The sequence below is a fragment of the Colletotrichum chrysophilum genome (assembly GCF_026319265.1).
Source record: "Colletotrichum chrysophilum strain AFK26 chromosome Unknown scaffold_314, whole genome shotgun sequence".
NCBI classification, from domain to species: Eukaryota; Fungi; Ascomycota; class Sordariomycetes; order Glomerellales; family Glomerellaceae; genus Colletotrichum; species Colletotrichum chrysophilum.
Window position 1 is genome coordinate 1 of NW_026517601.1, and position 17,238 is coordinate 17,238.

The 17,238-nt window shown below is 54.4% G+C and overlaps 4 protein-coding genes across 4 annotated transcripts; 2 read left to right on the forward strand and 2 right to left on the reverse strand.

The window, feature by feature from the left end:
* Window positions 1-1,056: 1,056 nt before the first annotated feature.
* On the forward strand, window positions 1,057-1,437 carry COL26b_014233 (uncharacterized protein; the record flags this gene model as incomplete). Its single annotated transcript, XM_053186809.1, has 2 exons — window positions 1,057-1,156; window positions 1,214-1,437. The coding sequence occupies 2 exons, from the start codon at window positions 1,057-1,059 to the stop codon at window positions 1,435-1,437; spliced, it is 324 nt and encodes a 107-aa protein (XP_053029243.1).
* A 1,439-nt stretch (window positions 1,438-2,876) lies between these two features.
* COL26b_014234 (uncharacterized protein) lies at window positions 2,877-5,061 on the reverse strand (the record flags this gene model as incomplete). The annotated part of the gene is made up of 2 exons (XM_053186810.1): window positions 2,877-4,953; window positions 5,009-5,061. 2 exons carry the CDS (start codon window positions 5,059-5,061, stop codon window positions 2,877-2,879), a joined length of 2,130 nt encoding a protein of 709 aa, XP_053029244.1.
* A 1,154-nt stretch (window positions 5,062-6,215) lies between these two features.
* On the forward strand, window positions 6,216-9,710 carry COL26b_014235 (uncharacterized protein; the record flags this gene model as incomplete). Its single annotated transcript, XM_053186811.1, has 1 exon — window positions 6,216-9,710. One exon carries the CDS (start codon window positions 6,216-6,218, stop codon window positions 9,708-9,710), a length of 3,495 nt encoding a protein of 1,164 aa, XP_053029245.1.
* Window positions 9,711-14,674: 4,964 nt separating this feature from the next.
* Window positions 14,675-15,656, reverse strand: COL26b_014236 (uncharacterized protein; the record flags this gene model as incomplete). Its single annotated transcript, XM_053186812.1, has 3 exons — window positions 14,675-14,689; window positions 14,755-15,239; window positions 15,308-15,656. 3 exons carry the CDS (start codon window positions 15,654-15,656, stop codon window positions 14,675-14,677), a joined length of 849 nt encoding a protein of 282 aa, XP_053029246.1.
* Window positions 15,657-17,238: the final 1,582 nt, after the last annotated feature.

Genomic DNA, 17,238 nt, shown 5'->3' on the forward strand with positions numbered 1-17,238 from the left:
GGGGGGGTTGCGCTGCTCTGTCATCGGCCGTGTTCCGATGCGACGGCCAGCCCAGCCAGCGACATCCGATCTTTTACGGAGAGGACGCGTTTGTTGGCTGAGCACTTTCATGAATCTTCTGCTCGAAGACAGAGGAGGGGGAAGGAGGAGGGTGTCGGGCTTTTTCATCCCAACTTCGAACTCCAGACGACACAGGACAAAAATGAAGATTGCTATATTTAACGTTGAGCGCTGGGCCTTTGTCGCCGATTGGTGGGCAGGGGTTGGTCTGAAACCGCAAGTGTCGCCTTGCAGCGGGATTCTAGAATTGTTGGTTGGGATGTGGTGAACTCTAAATTCCGGTTGGAGCAGCGACGGAGGTGTTGGTTGCTGTGTGTCTTTTCCTTGCCCCCCCGGGGAGTTATTCCCCAAGGAGTCGTGCCTCCTCCCACACAGGAGCTTGCCCTCCCTTGTCACGAGTCCGTACGATCCGACGAACCCGCAACCACTGATCACGCACGCCCTACGTCTTACGCCCGGCCCAGCCTTGAGACGGCAGAAAGCGCAGTGTGTGGGAGAGTGTAATGTATGTATGCAGGTACACACACACGCGCGCAAAAAGGCACGCCGCCGAAACCTGGTACAACCCAGCTCAAACCAGCGTACGCGTACCCGCAGAGGGGCGGTCATCTTACATCGTTACACGGCAGGCCGCCCGTCACCTTCGCTCATCTGCTTGCGCAAGTTTGTGCCGTGGGTGTGTGTAACCGCGTCGCCGCCTTCCGAAGATTGCACAGCCTCCCCGCTTGTCCCAAGAGATCGGGTTGATATTACGGCTGTTTGTAATAGCACGACTCGCAGGGGTTTTCGTCGTTGATTACGGGGCATATAACAGCTTGCGAGATCCCTCGTTTCCGAGTGGGATGCGCTGCAGTCCTGTCCATCATCAACCTTACGAGTCTTATCTTCGAGCTTTCATTTCGACACATTCGCTACGATACAACATTTGTAAACAACAACAATACAAACTCAAAAGAACACCTTCATTACATACACAACTACTAGACACATTCCATCATGAAGTTCACACTCGTCACATTCATTGCCATCGTCGGCGCCGCGTCCGCCATCAGCGTCGACGCCGGCCTCGTCAAGAGACAGTGCATCGCCAAAGGAGGTCAGTACAACCTCACTCTCACAATACCTCATTAAAGATACTAACAATTGTCTTCAGGCTTCTGCTTCACCAGCATCGCCGACACAAAGAAGCCCTGCTGCGGCGGGCTCGTCTGCAACAACAAGCCCCAGCCCAACACCAACATCTGCGAGCCGGAGCCGAGCCCCTCGTCGACGGCCAAGCGCGCCCGCGAGGAGCTCCAGAAGAGGGCCGAGGCGCCGGCGGCCCCCCAGCCGCGGGGGATGCCTCAGATTCCCGACAACGAGCCGAGATGGGGTTGAAGCATTGAAAGAGATGCACTGCCCAGGACGGGAAGAGGTTTCGGGGCGTGTGGAGGATGAAGAGGGACGACCGTTGTTTGCTTTCTTGGTCTCGAAGGCCCTTTTTCACGAGATTACGACTTTTTTGCTCTTTTTTTTATTCTCTTGAGGCAACTGGGTTGCGCAGAGTTGATCTATAGACCTTTTGATACCATTACAACAAGCGTTGAATATGAACTTCTTTTCTTGTACAACACATGAGGAATCTCGCGTGGTGTCTATCTACCTTCACGTGGCTATCGACTCGTTCACAATTTCACTTCCAACACCGACAAATCCAGACCTGCCAAGACCACAAAAACTAATCACTCCCGCCCGAAAAGTCTATCTCGCTGACGGAATCTATCTGAGAACCCACAGCCCATGGCTCATGCTTGGTGGCCAGATACGCTTATCGTCAAGTAGACAATGGGCCAAAGTTTGTTTGATTGAGCCAAATTGGACCGGCCCCCCCGCCCCCTTTTGCCAACCGGCCACATCCCGGAATGGCCAATTTTTGGGTGCGGAAGAGCCTCATTTAGCCCAAAGAGTAGATGCGACATGGCAATCTGATGTGACTTTTTCGAGATTGCGCCTAGATGATGGTGGTTGTGGGTAGACGACTTGCCGCATTTGCGGTTCTTCATTTGGAGATTTTGCCTATTTTCAGAAAAAAGGGTTGACAGCATGAGTACCGCAACAAACCGAGTATCTCGCAAAGTTCATCGACGCTGAGCAATCACCAGAAGGCACAGAAGGGGGAGGCAATATACCGCAAGAAAGTAAGACAAAAGCCAAGCAAGTCACGCATCACAAGTCTGGACCGTTGCACGCACAATCACTTGGGAAAATGTACCGACGACACCACCTCCCAACCCTGACATCCCCCGCCCGTCCCATCTTCCCCCGGCCGCAAAGGCAACCAGAGTCCGGGAACCGAGACAGATGACAGGATGACGCGGAGGCTGGGAGAGCAAATGGTCAATTCGCAAGACCGAACCACCCAGATGCCCCCACCCGTAAAAATTCCCTGTCCATTGAAATAGGAACCGTCGGCTCGCCCCGTCATGGTTGGCCTACCCCCGACAACACTTCATCTTGCGATCTTGTGCCTTGCGGTGGTACGCCCAGAGGACGGGGTTCTTGATGTACCGCTCATAATACAGAGCAGTCAAGGATGAATCTCTCCTTGCGCTCCACCTTGAAGTGCGGATGCCTTGGTCTGAAGACACCTCGGCGAGTGTTTGCGATTGTGTTTGCATGAAAGGGGAAGAGGAAAGAAGAAGAAAAGTAGGCATCAGTTGCATTAGTCTTTGGCGCGTACCAACGAGGTTGGGCGTACGTGTGGGCGGCCCATGGGTATCGTACATTTTGTTTCTCTAGTTCAATCTTTTCGTCAGCCAACATCGGTAGGTCAGATCTCAAGTGAATGAGACCCTCTTGCGTCCACCACCGCTTTCCATCGTCGTCAAAGCTTGGTCAATTTCCATGATATCCAGCATCTCCTCCTCAAAGTCGCGGCCTGCGTCGTCGCCTTGCACGTCCGCCGCGGCTTCCAGGCCACTGGCGAAGCCGCCGAAGCCCATGCTGGACTTCGGTCTGCCGATGGGCAGCGTAAAGTCGTGAGTGGCATCGTCGTCAGGGGCAATGCTGTCACGTCCATAGGACTGATCGCGCAGGCTTCTCGTCTTGTTGACACTGAGGTTGAATGAAACGTTGCGAGGCTGATCCGGTCGGGGGTGGACAATAATGGCGCTGGGTGGCTCCTTCTTGTCGAAAAGTCGTCGGCGGGTTGAAACCACACCTCCAATCTTCGCACCGGGTGCATCTTCACACTCCTGGACAATGACCAGTCGGCTCTCGCCCATAACAAAAACTTCGATTTGAAGACCACCATCGTTGTCCTTGAGCTTGGAAAAGTCAACTGCTGCACCCACGCCGCAGCATCTCTCACCCAACAGCCCTGTGGCCAAATCGTGGAGTCGGATCATCTTTGTAGGCGTAGTACCGCTGAATAGGTTCACGCCGCCGCCGGAGCTGCGTCGCAGTTGCGAGTCCCAGAATCGGCTGACCGCGGGAATGACGGAGACATTATCAAGACCGCCGATCCACAGTACGACGCTCTCATCGGCGGAACCTGAGCTGTTGCCGGGAAGAGGCGTCACCACAATGCCTCCCTTAACGGCTACGAGGCGTTCCAGAGAGCCGGCAGCACTCAAGGAAGCTGCAGCATCCCGGCGGGTGTGGGGTGTCATAGGCACGAACTCCCCGTTGCCGTTCGACCTTGGCACTCCAGCTGTGGCGCGCAAGGGACCCGTTCCCTCGACATGCCCAGTCGCGCTGAAGGCTGTCAGCGCCGCACCCTTGATTCCAGAGCTGTTCTTCCCGAGGAGGGAGCCACCAAGCGGGCTGGCGCCGTCCACATCCCAGATTCCCCAGGTGCCGTCGGCAAGCAGGGCAAGAACGGCTCTGCCATGGGAAATCCAGGCAGCATCGAGGAAAGGTTTCCTCGTTGAAGTGGGACGAGTGAAAGGGTGGTACAGGGAGAGAAGCCATGACCCTTGGCTGGGGAAAGGCCCTACGGCCTGGTCGTCCGGAGGCAAGGAGGGCTGCGCGTAATCATAGATGCGAACAGCGTGAGGCGTAGAAACCGTCAGAATTTGTGTGAGATGTGTAGGGTTGAAGGAGACGCTCGACAGAGGACTCGGTAGATATTCGGTTTGGAAGGGGTTGATGCGGCCGCTGGCTTCGCCGGGCTGTACATCCAGGGGAACGTCCCAGAGACGAAGAGTGCCGGACGCCTCGCGGGTGTGCGCAGCCACAACAAGGCGTGGCTTCTGTGAAATACCGGACTTCTCAGTCTTGGGCTTGATTAATGACATGGCGATGCCTTCGCTGTGCTTGTACTGTCCACCGAGGAAAATAACCCTCTCTCCCCACACACCAGATCCAGCCTTACCGGCCAACAAGTTGGATCTCAGCTCAGGACGTGCCTTGCTCTCGGGACTTGGTGGCGTCAGAGGGAGTGCAACGACATAGAGCTCGTTGGTAGCGCAGGCCACGGTAAAAACCATCTTCTCCTTGAGGACGTCGGCTCCTTCCCAGGCCGCATCATCGGCAGGGCATGGCGTCATAGGCAACACCGCCAAGTGCAGCGCGGCCGTGCCGAGGGCAAGATCCAGCGTTTGAATGATCTCCGGGTATGGGGTATCCTCCTCGGTGTCCTCGAACTCGGGCTTGTCGGTGAAAGGAGCCGGTGCTTTGGATGATTTGGACGGGGGCTCGTCGTCGTCTGAATCGATGATCATGACAGCGTCGTCGGTAGCTCCGTTCTGCTTTTCGGGTGGGGAAGGCTGCTTCTTCACGGGCTTGAAGCGGCGGCCGCCTTTCCATGCAATGGAAACGCCGTTGTCGTGGCCGTATAGAAAGATGGTGGCTCCTTGGGGAGACTGGACGGGGTAGGTCTTGACATCGTAGATACGTCTCGAGAGGTTGTAACTTGGGTCAGGTCAGTATCCACGCTCCTCACAGGCGTTCTGTCTCGAAGACGTACGTGTATTGCGTATTTTGCGACGTGCGCCGGACTCGCGGCGTGGGCTGAGCCATGGCGGGACGTCTCGTGTGATTGTTTGTGTCGAGCGTCGACCTTTCCCAGAGGTGATGATCAGCAAGCAGCAGGCGCTAGGTCGTATTGATCTGCCTTGACAGTGAAAGATCAAATTTAAGGTGTTTTGAGGCAGTTTGAGGCTTCGAATTGAATGCTGCAAGAGCTCGTAGCGGGGTCTGACGCAGTGGTGGGTTGTTTTGCCAATAAATGAAGCCGGATGTCTAGCAAAAACGCGACAACAGTCGCGAAAAGCATCGCAGCCGGCAGGTGCAGCTGCTGTGGCTGACGACCCACTGAGCTTTTTCTGCCACGTCCAGTCCAGGCGGTGTCTGGATCGTGTGGCTGATAAGCCTTTGCCAGCTGCCGCCACTCACGGCATCCTCAGGAAAATGCACCGCGAGCAGCTGTCGAAGGGAGCTCTAGCAGCTACTACACACGATCGTCACATCTCCTTGATCGGCTTGGACGGTAGTCGACAGCCTGCATTACTCGCCAGATCGGTGATACTCTTCCTTCTCTTGACCTCAAGGGTTTTTGCTTATTTGTTTCTGGTCGCGAGCTTTGACTGGCCTGCCTACTTAGAACGTCAGCTCCTGGATAGGTCCCCTACCTCAGGTAGTTGGTGGAATCTGCCCCTCACTGCAACGTTCACCCCTCGTTGCCTCGTTCGATGAGCAGTCGCCGGCTTCAAATTTGGACAAGGCTATTTCATCAAGTCTTCGCTCGACCGTATGTTACCCCTCCTCAGCTACCAATATTTACCTTATACTGACAGCCAATAAGTACTTGATTGAACGCTCTGTCTACTCGTGACAAGCTTCGGCTTTTTGTCGTAGATACGTTGCCGCCGCCAAGATGCTCACCCCAACGGTCGCCAATTCAATCTCTTTCTTTTACCCTGTAGGCAACACTCCTGCCGTCAACTTGGCTAGAGGTCTGCCCCAAGGAATTGATGCCAATTTACTTCTTCTGGGCTGCGGAGATGTGAGAAACATCTTGCACACTGCGTACAACGAGGTTGGACTGCGTACGGTGATACCCACATGCGACAAGCATTCACGGATCAGCGACTGACCTCCTCATAGCGAGTCGTAAATTCGACGTGACATGCAACGATTGGGATGAGGCAACTCTTGGTATGTGACTTTTCCCGATGTCCCTTTCTGCCGCAACTGACCGTCTCGAAGCTCGCGATGTCTTGCTCTTCTCATTGCTCCTCGATAACGCCGCCGCCGGCAACACAGCCTGGAACCTCTTCTACGACCTACGCATCTCCAAGGCCGATACTCAGCTTCTCTCAAATCAGCTCGAGAAACTACTCGCGGCATCCGAATCATTTAACTCTTGGAAGGCTAGCTCCTATGGCAAAGTCTTCCCCTTCGTCGATGAGGCTACCTTTGATGACGTCCGCGCAATCTGGAAAACATGCTTTGACACTGCCTCTGCAGATGATCGAGCTGGACAGGAGGCTGCGCTCAAATCTGCCATCAAACGATCTTTAGAAATTAGAAAGGTCGTCATGGGCGGCGAAGGACAAAGCTTAACCGGCATGCGATCTGCTGCCCCTCTCTCGACGGGAAACTTCGAAGCCATCACCAACGCGACCGATGCCTACTTCGATACCTCGAAACCAAATCACAGCTGGTCCGGTGACATTCCTAACCCTATGTTCATCGCCCCGTTATCAAGCCACAGAGTCCTGCACCACGGCGCCGACCCAATCCTCGGATTTCACCTTGCGACCGGTTTCGCAGCCCTCACCGACGCGTCTCCGTTGAAACCCGATCCGAAAGATGGACCATTGATGGCATTCGCAGCAGCCAAAACCCAGTTTCGCGAATGGAGCACTGCTTGCGGCAATCTCCTACGCGAGAAAAAGCTTGTGATCCGCTTCGTCGCGAGCGAGGCTCTTGCTTTCTGCCAGACTCTTCAGCATTTTGTTTCCACAAAGGAAACTTCAGCTGGATGGTATCGCAGGCAGTTTGACTCAAGGCCCTTTTGTCTGGATCCCGATGCGTACGGAGGCAAGCTAGCCGCGCCCTCCTCCTTTGATGCCATCGATACATCCAACCTCGCAGACCACGTCGGCACGATCAACCTCCTCACGTCCGCACTTCCCTTGCTTGCCCCTCAGCCATGGTCTTCTGTGTTCACGGAAACTCTGCTGAAGAGAGAGGACACGAGCAAGGAAGGATTCGACAGAGTTCTCTACGGCCACGGGCCCACTGTGTCTTTGCTTCTTGGCGCCAGCGCAGTCGAGTACTGGACCAATACAACGGCTGTGTCATGGGTCGACGAGATGTTGATCAATTTCATGGCCGGCACGTTGCAAGACAAGAAGGACGTCCAAACTCAGCTACACACCCGCATAAACTGGAAGCAGAGCAAGTTCTTTTCCGGAGTTGACACCACCGGGCCACTTCAGGTTGACCCTGAGGCCCTTGCAGGCGTGCTCTTTAAGCTTTACCTCGAGATCTTTGCCCATGAAAACCCGATGAAGCTTCTATCCATATCGAAGGCATCGATGGCTCAGCTTATTCGCAATACAGCCTACACAAACTTCCACCGAGGGACTTTGGTGTCCCTTATGCGCTACCTCAAGCTAAGATTATCTGTTTCCGACTTTGATCGCACAGTTAACCTCTTCTTGGAGAAGTACTCTTTCGAAAGAAGCCTCATGTTCACTGGCAACTTGCGGCAAGACTTTTCTCTGCAGATGCACACCCAGGGGCTATTTTCTGAACCCTGGCTTCAGAGAGAAATTAAGCCAAACCGCAACCTCGGCGGTTTCGACTCCTGGGAATCGATCCCAGAGGTTGTGGCCGTAACCCTTGTGGTCCCGAACAATGCGATCAAACGCATGTTTACTGGCTCGCACGAGGCGGACATCGCGTCCCCCACCGTCAGAGGTTCCCTGGTATCCGGTAAGGATGCCGACCACAAGTGGCACAACTTCTTCGATGATGTGCAGCTCGTCTGGGGCACCGTCAAGCCCAGTGGCGACCGAGAATCTTCCAATAAGTTCTCCGTCACTGTTGAGCCTGATCCCGCCGGATGGGCCGGTAACTCACCTCTCATCGCGTCATTCTACGTCCCATCTTCCGCGCTTCAAGTCGAGCGCAAGACGGCTTTCGTACGTCTCGAGGTCCAAAGCTCTGCCCAGAACATTGCAGTCTACCAGAAAACACTTGGCCAGGATTTGAAGGTTCACGAAAGCAAGCTGGCAGATGAATCCAGCGTATTCATCACAAAGTATCTGCCTGGTCAGACCCGATACCCCGCGACTTGCGAGGCCGCCGGTGCCGTCGCGGAGTCTGCCACAGAGGCGAAGGGAGAGACTCAAGCCATTTTTACTGCCAACATGACAGCAGAGCAAGACAAGATAGCAACTATCACTGGCCATCTCGATTTCCTCTCCGCCAAGGGCAAGAAGCTACTCACCGATAAGGTTCCCATCGAGACTGAGCAAGTAACTCCGTTTACTGTTAACGTTGTCTTTGGCGAGAAGCAGCACATCTACCCCATCACCTTTCCCATTCCCATTGACGCTAGCGAAGGCAAAGTAAAGATCCGAATCGCCCGCAAGTCATCTTACTTCGAAGTCATCGCGCCCATTGCTGCCCCTGCCACAGGTGGAGGCGTCGAAAGCCCCCTTGTGGACTTCACCTTCCCGATTACCCTCGCAAAGAGCTTATCACACACTCCGGTGGACTTCAACACCCCGCACTTCAACCTCGACCGCCTTCCCATCATCGATATAACTAACAAGGCCGCAAACCGCTTCATGGTCAACATGATTGCCTGTCATTTCTCCGTCGGCGAGAAAAAAGTCCGCGAGCAAGCCCAAGCAGGCCGCGGCAATGGCATCTCCCGATCCACTCGCCTCAACTTCAAAGAATCCGTATTCACCATGTTCATGCTCGCCTCGGGCTTACAGGGCGGGCAGACTGGTCTGATGTGCCTGAGCCACGCCTCGAATGACACCGGCGTTCACATGCTCATCCTCGTCTCTGCCGTCCGTCTCGATCCTGCCTCCGGCTCCGTCGTTCTCGATGCCGCAGTGATCCCTTTCACCGAGAAAATGATCCACGAGCTCGAGCCCTTCCTTCTCATTCTCCGCGAGCTCGAATGCGCCCAAATCAGCGTCGACGACGCGGAGCTCACCCTCTGGCGCAAGGTGCTCCCCGCACTTGCAGAGCGCACCCGCACCTGGGACCACAAGTCGTCGTGCGAGTACCGCAAAACGGGCAAGGTGCCCGTATCGACGGAGACGGGGAAGCAGGTCCTCTGCTCTTGCGGTCAGGGAAAACTGCCGGACAACTTCGTCGCTCTTCCCGAGTGGGATACCGCGTCAAAGTATGCCACGCGCATCGCCATCAGCCCGACTTTCGCGGTCCCGTTCGTAGATGACTGCGTCGACTTTGAGACCTGGGGAAGGAGTGGAGGAGGCAGACAGCAGCAGGTGGAGAGGTGCAGAGCCTGTGGCAAATCGGAGGCTGAGAGCAGTACGAAGCTGAAGAAGTGTACGCGCTGCTTGCAGGTCAAGTATTGCAGCGGAGAGTGTCAGAAGAAGGATTGGAGGAAGCACCGCGCGGAGTGTGCGGAGAGTGACATTCACACGAAGCTGGAGGCGCCTGACGTGGACTAAAAGAAGAGACACTGGGCCTGGTACCAGCAGATAAACGCGAATATTCGTCAATATAGAACCTTGGCCAGTTCATGTACTATGGTAGGCTACCTGCCAGCCACATTATCAACCTTTCGAGGGAAATGGAAATCGCCATTGGTAAGGCGAACCTGCTAAAGAAGCCAATGTGCGTCTGCAGCCCTGCTCTTATTCTACGTATATGATTGGCGGTTGTACATGAGGCAGCCACGAAATGGTGGGCAGGCGCTGACGCTCAAAACTAGGCTGCGCCCACCTTCTCTGCTGCATCTGCTCCATCTGCTCCTCGCGAAACTGGCGGTGTCCACCTCGCCCCATATGCTGTACAGGACTGTCTCAGCGGTACTATTTGATTTTCAACTCGTCTCTCATCTACGATAAGATGCTGTTTCTCAATACCAGAACGTTACGTCTCGAGGAGATCTCAGATCCGTCGGCGGTGAACTACGCTATTCTCTCGCATACTTGGGGTGACGATGAAGTTTCCTTCAAGAATATGAAAGATTTCGAAAGGGCAACCCGACAGGAGGGATTTGTTAAAATCGAGCAAACGTGTCAACTCGCCCTTCAACGAGGCCTCGAGTATGCATGGGTCGACACGTGCTGCATCAACAAAGCCAGCAGCGCAGAGCTGAGCGAGGCTATCAACTCCATGTTTTCGTGGTATCGGTACTCAACAGTATGCTTCGTTTGGTTAGAGGACCTTGCCCCATTCCACGTAGCGGCGAATTCGTTGCCACCATCCGCAAGCTCGTCGCCGAACCATGGGAAGAAACTACATAACATTTCAGACATGGGCTCTTGCAAATGGTTCAGTCGCGGCTGGGCGCTGCAATAGCTCATTGCCCCTTGCGAAGTCGAGTTCTATGACGCAGAATGGAGCCTCAGATTCACAAAGAAGGACAGGACTTCCGATCTCTCTCTTATTACGCGGATAGATGAGGATGTATTGAAGATGACCAAACAACTCAAGGACGTCCTCGTAAGTGTCAAAATGTCATGGGCAGCCGACCGGCAGACTACGCGTGTTGAGGACATGGCGTACTGTCTTCTTGGCATATTCGACATTAATATGCCGATGCTCTATGGGGAAGGTCAAAAGGCGTTCGAACGGCTGCAAGAACAAATTGTTGGCCAGAACAAAGATGTGTCGCTATTCGCCTGGCGGTCTTGCGAACCCGATCAAACCTACCGAGGCATCTTCGCCAGAAGCCCAAGAGAATTCAAGTCTTGTGCAAAAACACGATTGAGCACTCGATTCATGTTTTCAGATCCGGACTTTTCCCTAACGAACAGAGGCGTTCAGTTCCACATGGAGTCGGTGATAGTCGACGATGACACACATTTGCTGATGCGTCTGGGCATTCGGTGTGAGGATTGTATCGATCATCGCGATGTCCACATCTGTCTCCTACGGACAACCAAAGGATATGTCCGCGTTGCACCCCATGCGTGTTGGCGGCCACCAGCTGCAACAGACTTGCGAGGTCCAATCACAGTTCATTGCCGCAAAAATGTCGATGGTCTTGAGAACTCGGTGCTTCAGCGCGTGGCATCAACCCCTCTAAGAGTGTCATTGGATATTAACCAGAAGCACTTACTCAGGTTCTCCCAGTATCCCAAATTGGCGTGGGATCCTACCTGTGGTGGATTTTGTGGCGATGCTCTGGTCGAAGACTTCTCGGGCTTCATGGACGTCTACACGCAAGTGCCCGAGGTTTTGGTATTGACCGTTGTCATTCACAAATTGGTGCACGAGGCCGAACCCGACGTGGAGCTCTACGCTGCGCCTCGGTATCGTGGGATTCTGTGGAAAGTGATTGAAGGTTGCAGCTCCGACGACTTATACGTAGGTAGACGCCTTGACGCGGATAAGTTGTTGACAGACTACAAGACGGCGAAGGCGAAGGGCATCTATCGGCACAAGAAAATATTCCATCTCAAACAACGCCAGACACTTAAGAGACAGTCCATCACCGCATCATTCGAGGCTAAAGTGGTCGGCCTTCAAGTCACAGTCAGCTTGGTACTCTCGTCTGGTCATGATCGGAACAGCGACGACGATGAAGAAGAAACAGAAGACGAAGGACATGTTTCTGGGGAACGCTATAGTGCGCTACCAACCAAAGCAAAGCTCTGATACGTGTCCATAGGCACTTGTATCAAGAATATCATGTTACATTCAAAGACTATCCAAAGCAATTATGTGAACAGAATCTTCTGAAGTGCCCTCATCTCCAGCGTCCCCGCCGCACCCAGAGAAATCCAACAGCCGATCATCGTTTCATCCCCCAGCGATCCCGACGTCATCCCGCTCGTCAAAATACAACACCCTCAAACCCGACCTCCAAGATCCTCATACATCTTCCCAAGCCCAACCACCGTCTCGGCGCCGAACGACACGCCCGCCCGCCAGGACCATCGACCCAAAGGGTTCCCCCATTCGTTTTTCTGTTATCAGGCCATCAAACCAAGACCCAGCAAACCGTAATCATCCCGGAGAATAGGACCCAAACTTCCGTAAGGCAGCAAACATCAAAATGCCCACAGAAACTCCACAGCTCAATCCCCGAACCCGAATTACGGTAGGGCTCCCGTGGACACAAGTAAATCACGGTAAATATTTTCCCCTTGGGGGCCCTTGATGAAACATCTCCCAGCCCCCAAAAGGCCTCCAAGCTCATCATATATCGCCGTAGGTCAAATATAACCTCCAATGACCTGTACCAAATTCACGTGTGTCCGGGTTGCCATCAAATGTCGTCAGGCCAAGCCGGCAAACGGGGGCGTCGGGGGCGGACGGGGGGCCCAAGTGGGATAAATCAAGCCAGAGGATCAGGGTCCGCCCCTCCATATGCCAAGTCACAAAGAAGACCCCCCATTCATAACCCAGCACACCTAACAACGCAGCAAGTAAGGATCCAACACATCACACTCAAAACCAACCCCCTCCAAAAACCACTCGTCAACCGAAAGAAAGAAGATCTCCATCGTGCTCCGTATCGCCATAAGCACCGCCGACACCAATGAAGACCAGCCCAAGCGCCGACCGGTTGGTCAGCCGACCACCACACACACACTGACATCCACACACATCCGTCTTCCCTCTTAGCGCGGCCTGCGCAGCAACCACACAGAAAGAAAGAAAAAAACCGCCGAAAAACGATCGTCAGGGGTCCTTAACATGACACAACCCACCCCATAATAACTTCCCCAGCGCACCCACCAGCTGAGAACCACCCAAGTCTTGCGCCTAACAAACGCCCTCTGCCTCTCTCCCACGCCCAATCACCCTCTCCCTCCTCCTCTTGACTCTGTCCCGTCTCCACGTGCTGGGAGGCCTTTCTTCCAAAGCAACCCAAAAACCGGGCAGAGAACAGAGAGGCGCACACAACGGGGCAGGGTCGTGGGCAGCAGACAGCGTTAATTACCAAGGTTAATTCACTCCCAGATCTGGGTCCCTGTGGTCCGCCATTCAGTGGCCCAGTCGGTGGGCAGCAGGCGGCGCAGTTTCTCTCGCCGCTTGGGGGCTGGCGAAGACCAGCGGAGAAATTTTGACTCGGGCAACCTTGGAAGACACGCGAGAGAAAAAGGCTCAGCCCGTTCGTCGTCTGGTCAGGTGACTTTGAACTTCTCGAGGCAGTCCTCCCCGGTGATAGTGAGAGTTGGAGCTCGGTGCCTGTTTGGCTCGGTGCTCGGAGGCACCCGGCGCTCGGAGGTTTAGACACCACCACCACCCAACGGCTGTCGGTGGGCTTCCCCAGGAAACCAACAGTTCACGGCCATTGTTCACTGTCAAGATCATCCCGTCAATGCGAATCCGTGAGTTGGAGCCCACGCGCAGAGCTGTCAGAAGCTGTTCGCCAAAAGCCAAGTGTGTAGTGAGATATGAGGTCATTTGAATGCTCGATTACTACGGTCCATTTCCTTTAAGTACAATCGACCACGCTATCAGAAAGATTTCCAGCACCACGAGAAAAACCCTCAAACCCCTTGGAACCCCATGTTCTCTTTTCCGTCGAGAAAAGAGCCCGTTTAACCAAGAAGAGGGTTTTTATTTAGCCCAACACTGTCCCAAAAAAAATCCGGCTCCCTCTTTTGTCCCTTCGTCGCGCAGCGGCTCTTGACCAATGAGGAAAACTGTCAGGCAACATGTGAAATACAAGACCACCGTATATGTAAACCATTTCATTGATAAAAGAAACGCCGCGGACGTCCATAATATGAGGGAGCCGTTGTACTATACACACAAGATGGGGGTAAGGGCGCCACCAATACTCCGTCGCAACTCTTTCCATCAAATGTCGTTATAAAAAAAAAGGGATATCCCCAACCGCCGCCGATGAGATTTTTTAAAAAGCAAGAAGACGGTAAAATATCTCGGCCGGCGCCAATACCTCCCCCGGAGAGAGGGAATCGTAAGAAGCGAAAAGTGCCCAGCGGGGGCGATTGGCGGGCCAGGACGTTTGTGCGTTAAGATGTTGATGATGATGATGTTGTTGTGTGTGGATGATTGAGGGGGTTGATTGGCGAAGGTTTGATCCGGGGAGGGAAAGGGCAAAAACATCCCGAGACGTTTTTGTGTTTCCCCATGTTTCTCCCTCCCTTGATTTGTAGGTGTGTGTTATCCGAGAGAGAAATGTCTAAAGGTGATCGCAAAAGGAGTGGACGGCGTAGGGTGTTTCGTGCCGACGGCGGTTTTTGTGTGTCCAAACGATGAAGATGATCCAACGCAAACCCATATCGTAAATCCGAGATATGTTCCCTACACCATGATACATATGAAATTTCCGACGACACTGGTCGTTCTTTTTATCGGAAAATTTGTTCCCCGAGTAAGCCAGCGTCGGAGAAATAGGAACACCTCTAAACGCCACGGATGCCAGAATGTTAAAGTAATTTAGTAAGCCAGTGGCTAGGTCGTTCGTCGTCACGAAGTGAGGTGCTCATGCGTTGGTAACCTAGAGATATCATGTCAGTTTTCGTTGCTCTCCTGGTCTGACATTCTTCAAGGTGAAAAACTTACTCGGAGAATCTTCCGCGAGTAATCTTGGTTGTCGGCGATGCTGCCATCGCTCATGCGGCGGTGGGCGAGCGTGGGATCCATGCGCGAGTCGGTCATGGACATGCCGCTGCTGCTCGGGGGCTTGGAGCCGCCGATGAAGGCGTTGACGGCGGCGTTGCGGCGGTGCTCCTCCTCGATCTCGGCGTTGCGCTTGCGGCGGACGTAGAAGAAGATGCCGCCGACGATGGCAGCGATGGCGACAACACCGACAACAACGCCCGCGGCGACGCCGGCGACGTTGGTGCCGCTCTTCTTCTCGGCGGCGGTGGTCTCGGCGGGCGGCGGCGTCGGGGTCTCGACGATGGTCTCGACGGCACCGCCGGCGTTTGTTGTGGTGGCCTTCGCGGTGGAGGAGGCGGATGTGGTGGCGGGCTCCTCGTCGGAGACGACGATCTTGATACCGGTGTTGTAGACGGAGTAGAACATGCCGTCCTCGACACCACCGCCTGATACTTGTGTCAGCTGATTTCCTTCATCTTCAATTGTTAGAGCGGGTTCAAATGGAAATACGTACAAGCTTCCAGCGGGTATGCTGGGCATCCAAAGTTGCACTTCTTGTCGTCGACGACGTTGATCTTGGGCGGGTAGTCGTCACCGCAGTAGCAGTCCTCTCCGTTCAGAGCGGCGACGTTCTTCTTCTGGTTCGTTTTGCACTCATCCGTGCACTTTCCTACACTGAGCTTGGTGACGTCGACGGGGTAGATCTTCCATGATGTGCCGTTGGCGTTGTAGCAGCCGTGAGAGGTGATGGCGTTTACTGTCGGGTTCTCACTTGGTCTCTGGTAGGCCGAGCTGGCGGTTGATGACTGGGCGGTGGCGACGCCGACGGAGACGGCGGCCAGGAAGGCTGATGAGAACTTCATAATGACGATTTGAGGGGGTATAGCGAGAGTGAGGAAAGGAAAGAAAGAAAGAAAGAGCAGGTTGAATGAAGGGCGGTCTCGAATCTGATCCAGGACTCGAAGACGGTGACAGGTTCGTGTGTCGTGTCTTGCGGGTTCGAGGGTCGATGAACGGGTCAGGGGCTAAATGGCTCGTGCGGATTCAATCGGCCACCAGATGTGATTTTTCCAACTCGAAATTCTCGGCAACGTCCTCGATTTCTTTTCTTTACTGATTGATGTTCCTCCCGTTCGATTAGATAGTTGTCGGTCGATTGAATACGTTGATTCGGTCGATCGGGGGTGTTGGTCGATGTTGACGAGCGAGCGTGTCGGGGCGGGCAGAACCGTGTCTAGGTCGTGCGTCCGGGAAACAAGGCGAGAGTCCTAAAGAATGTATGGGCACAGCGGGCCTACGATCTTCTCTTTTGCGTGCTGTCTTCGTGTCGGAAAACCCTTCTCTTGTTGTCGTGCGTGTCCTTCGAGTCTCTTTTGCTGGGGGAAGAAAAAGAGGTATCACCGAGCAAATGACATTGAAGGAGAGCGCGAAAGGAGCAAGGGAAAGGAGGAGACCTTGGCGGATCGAAGATGAGTAACAGGCGATGGAAGAGGGAGAGACTTGGGGGGGAGGGGAGGAGATTGGAACGAGTGACAGCGGGTGGAATTGGAGGGAATGGCTTGTTTTGTTGAAAAGAGGGAAACGAGCGCGGAGTGGGTTGAGATGAGGAGGAAAAGCGAGATTGCGAGTCCACTTTGCGGCATCCCGGGGGGCTCGGGGGAGCAGATGGAGGGTGTAAACCCAGAGTACGTACACGTCCTCTATGTAAGTCCTCGCCCACCCACACGCGCACAACTCGACCGTTCTCTCTCTCTCTCTGTGTCTGTTACAGTCTCTGGCAGTCCGTCTGAGGGTCATTGAGGCCATCTCTTGACCCGTTCTGCCATCTGGTGTGTGCACAACTCTTGCATAGAAGGGCTTGTCGAGAGGGCCACAGCGATGTCGTCTGCTGGTGGACACACTCTCGACGGAAGGGAAAAGCGCCGTCACGTCCGCCAGTCAGCGTCTGTGAGGGAATGGCTCGTACCGGGACAAGCCCTGAACAGCGTGGTGCAGCAGCATCAGTCACAGCCTAGGGGGTCCCCGGCAATATCCAAGGCCTTCAGACGGCACACACACACACACACACACGCACGCGCTACGAGACGGGGCAACACTGAGAGGGGTGAGGGGGCCAGGGGTGGAAAGACGGGCAGCAAGTCCTCCTCTCTTGGGCTTGGGGGAGCGTTGCCAGACAGACCCAGAGTGACTTGAAGAGGAGACACTGGACTCACACACACACTCAGTCGAGCTGAGAAAAAACCGCTACTACTGGCGTCCAGGCGGTTTTGGGAATAGACTGGGCAGCAGGCTTGACGCGGCCGTTGTCCAATGGCCTCATGCCGTGCCTGGCCAAGAGCCCATCTGATTGGATTCCATTGGAGCAGGTTACCCGTCCTGCTGTCCAACGTCGGCGACGATTGGATGTTCCCGCAGCAGAACGAAGCAGGGGTCCCGGATCAGGTC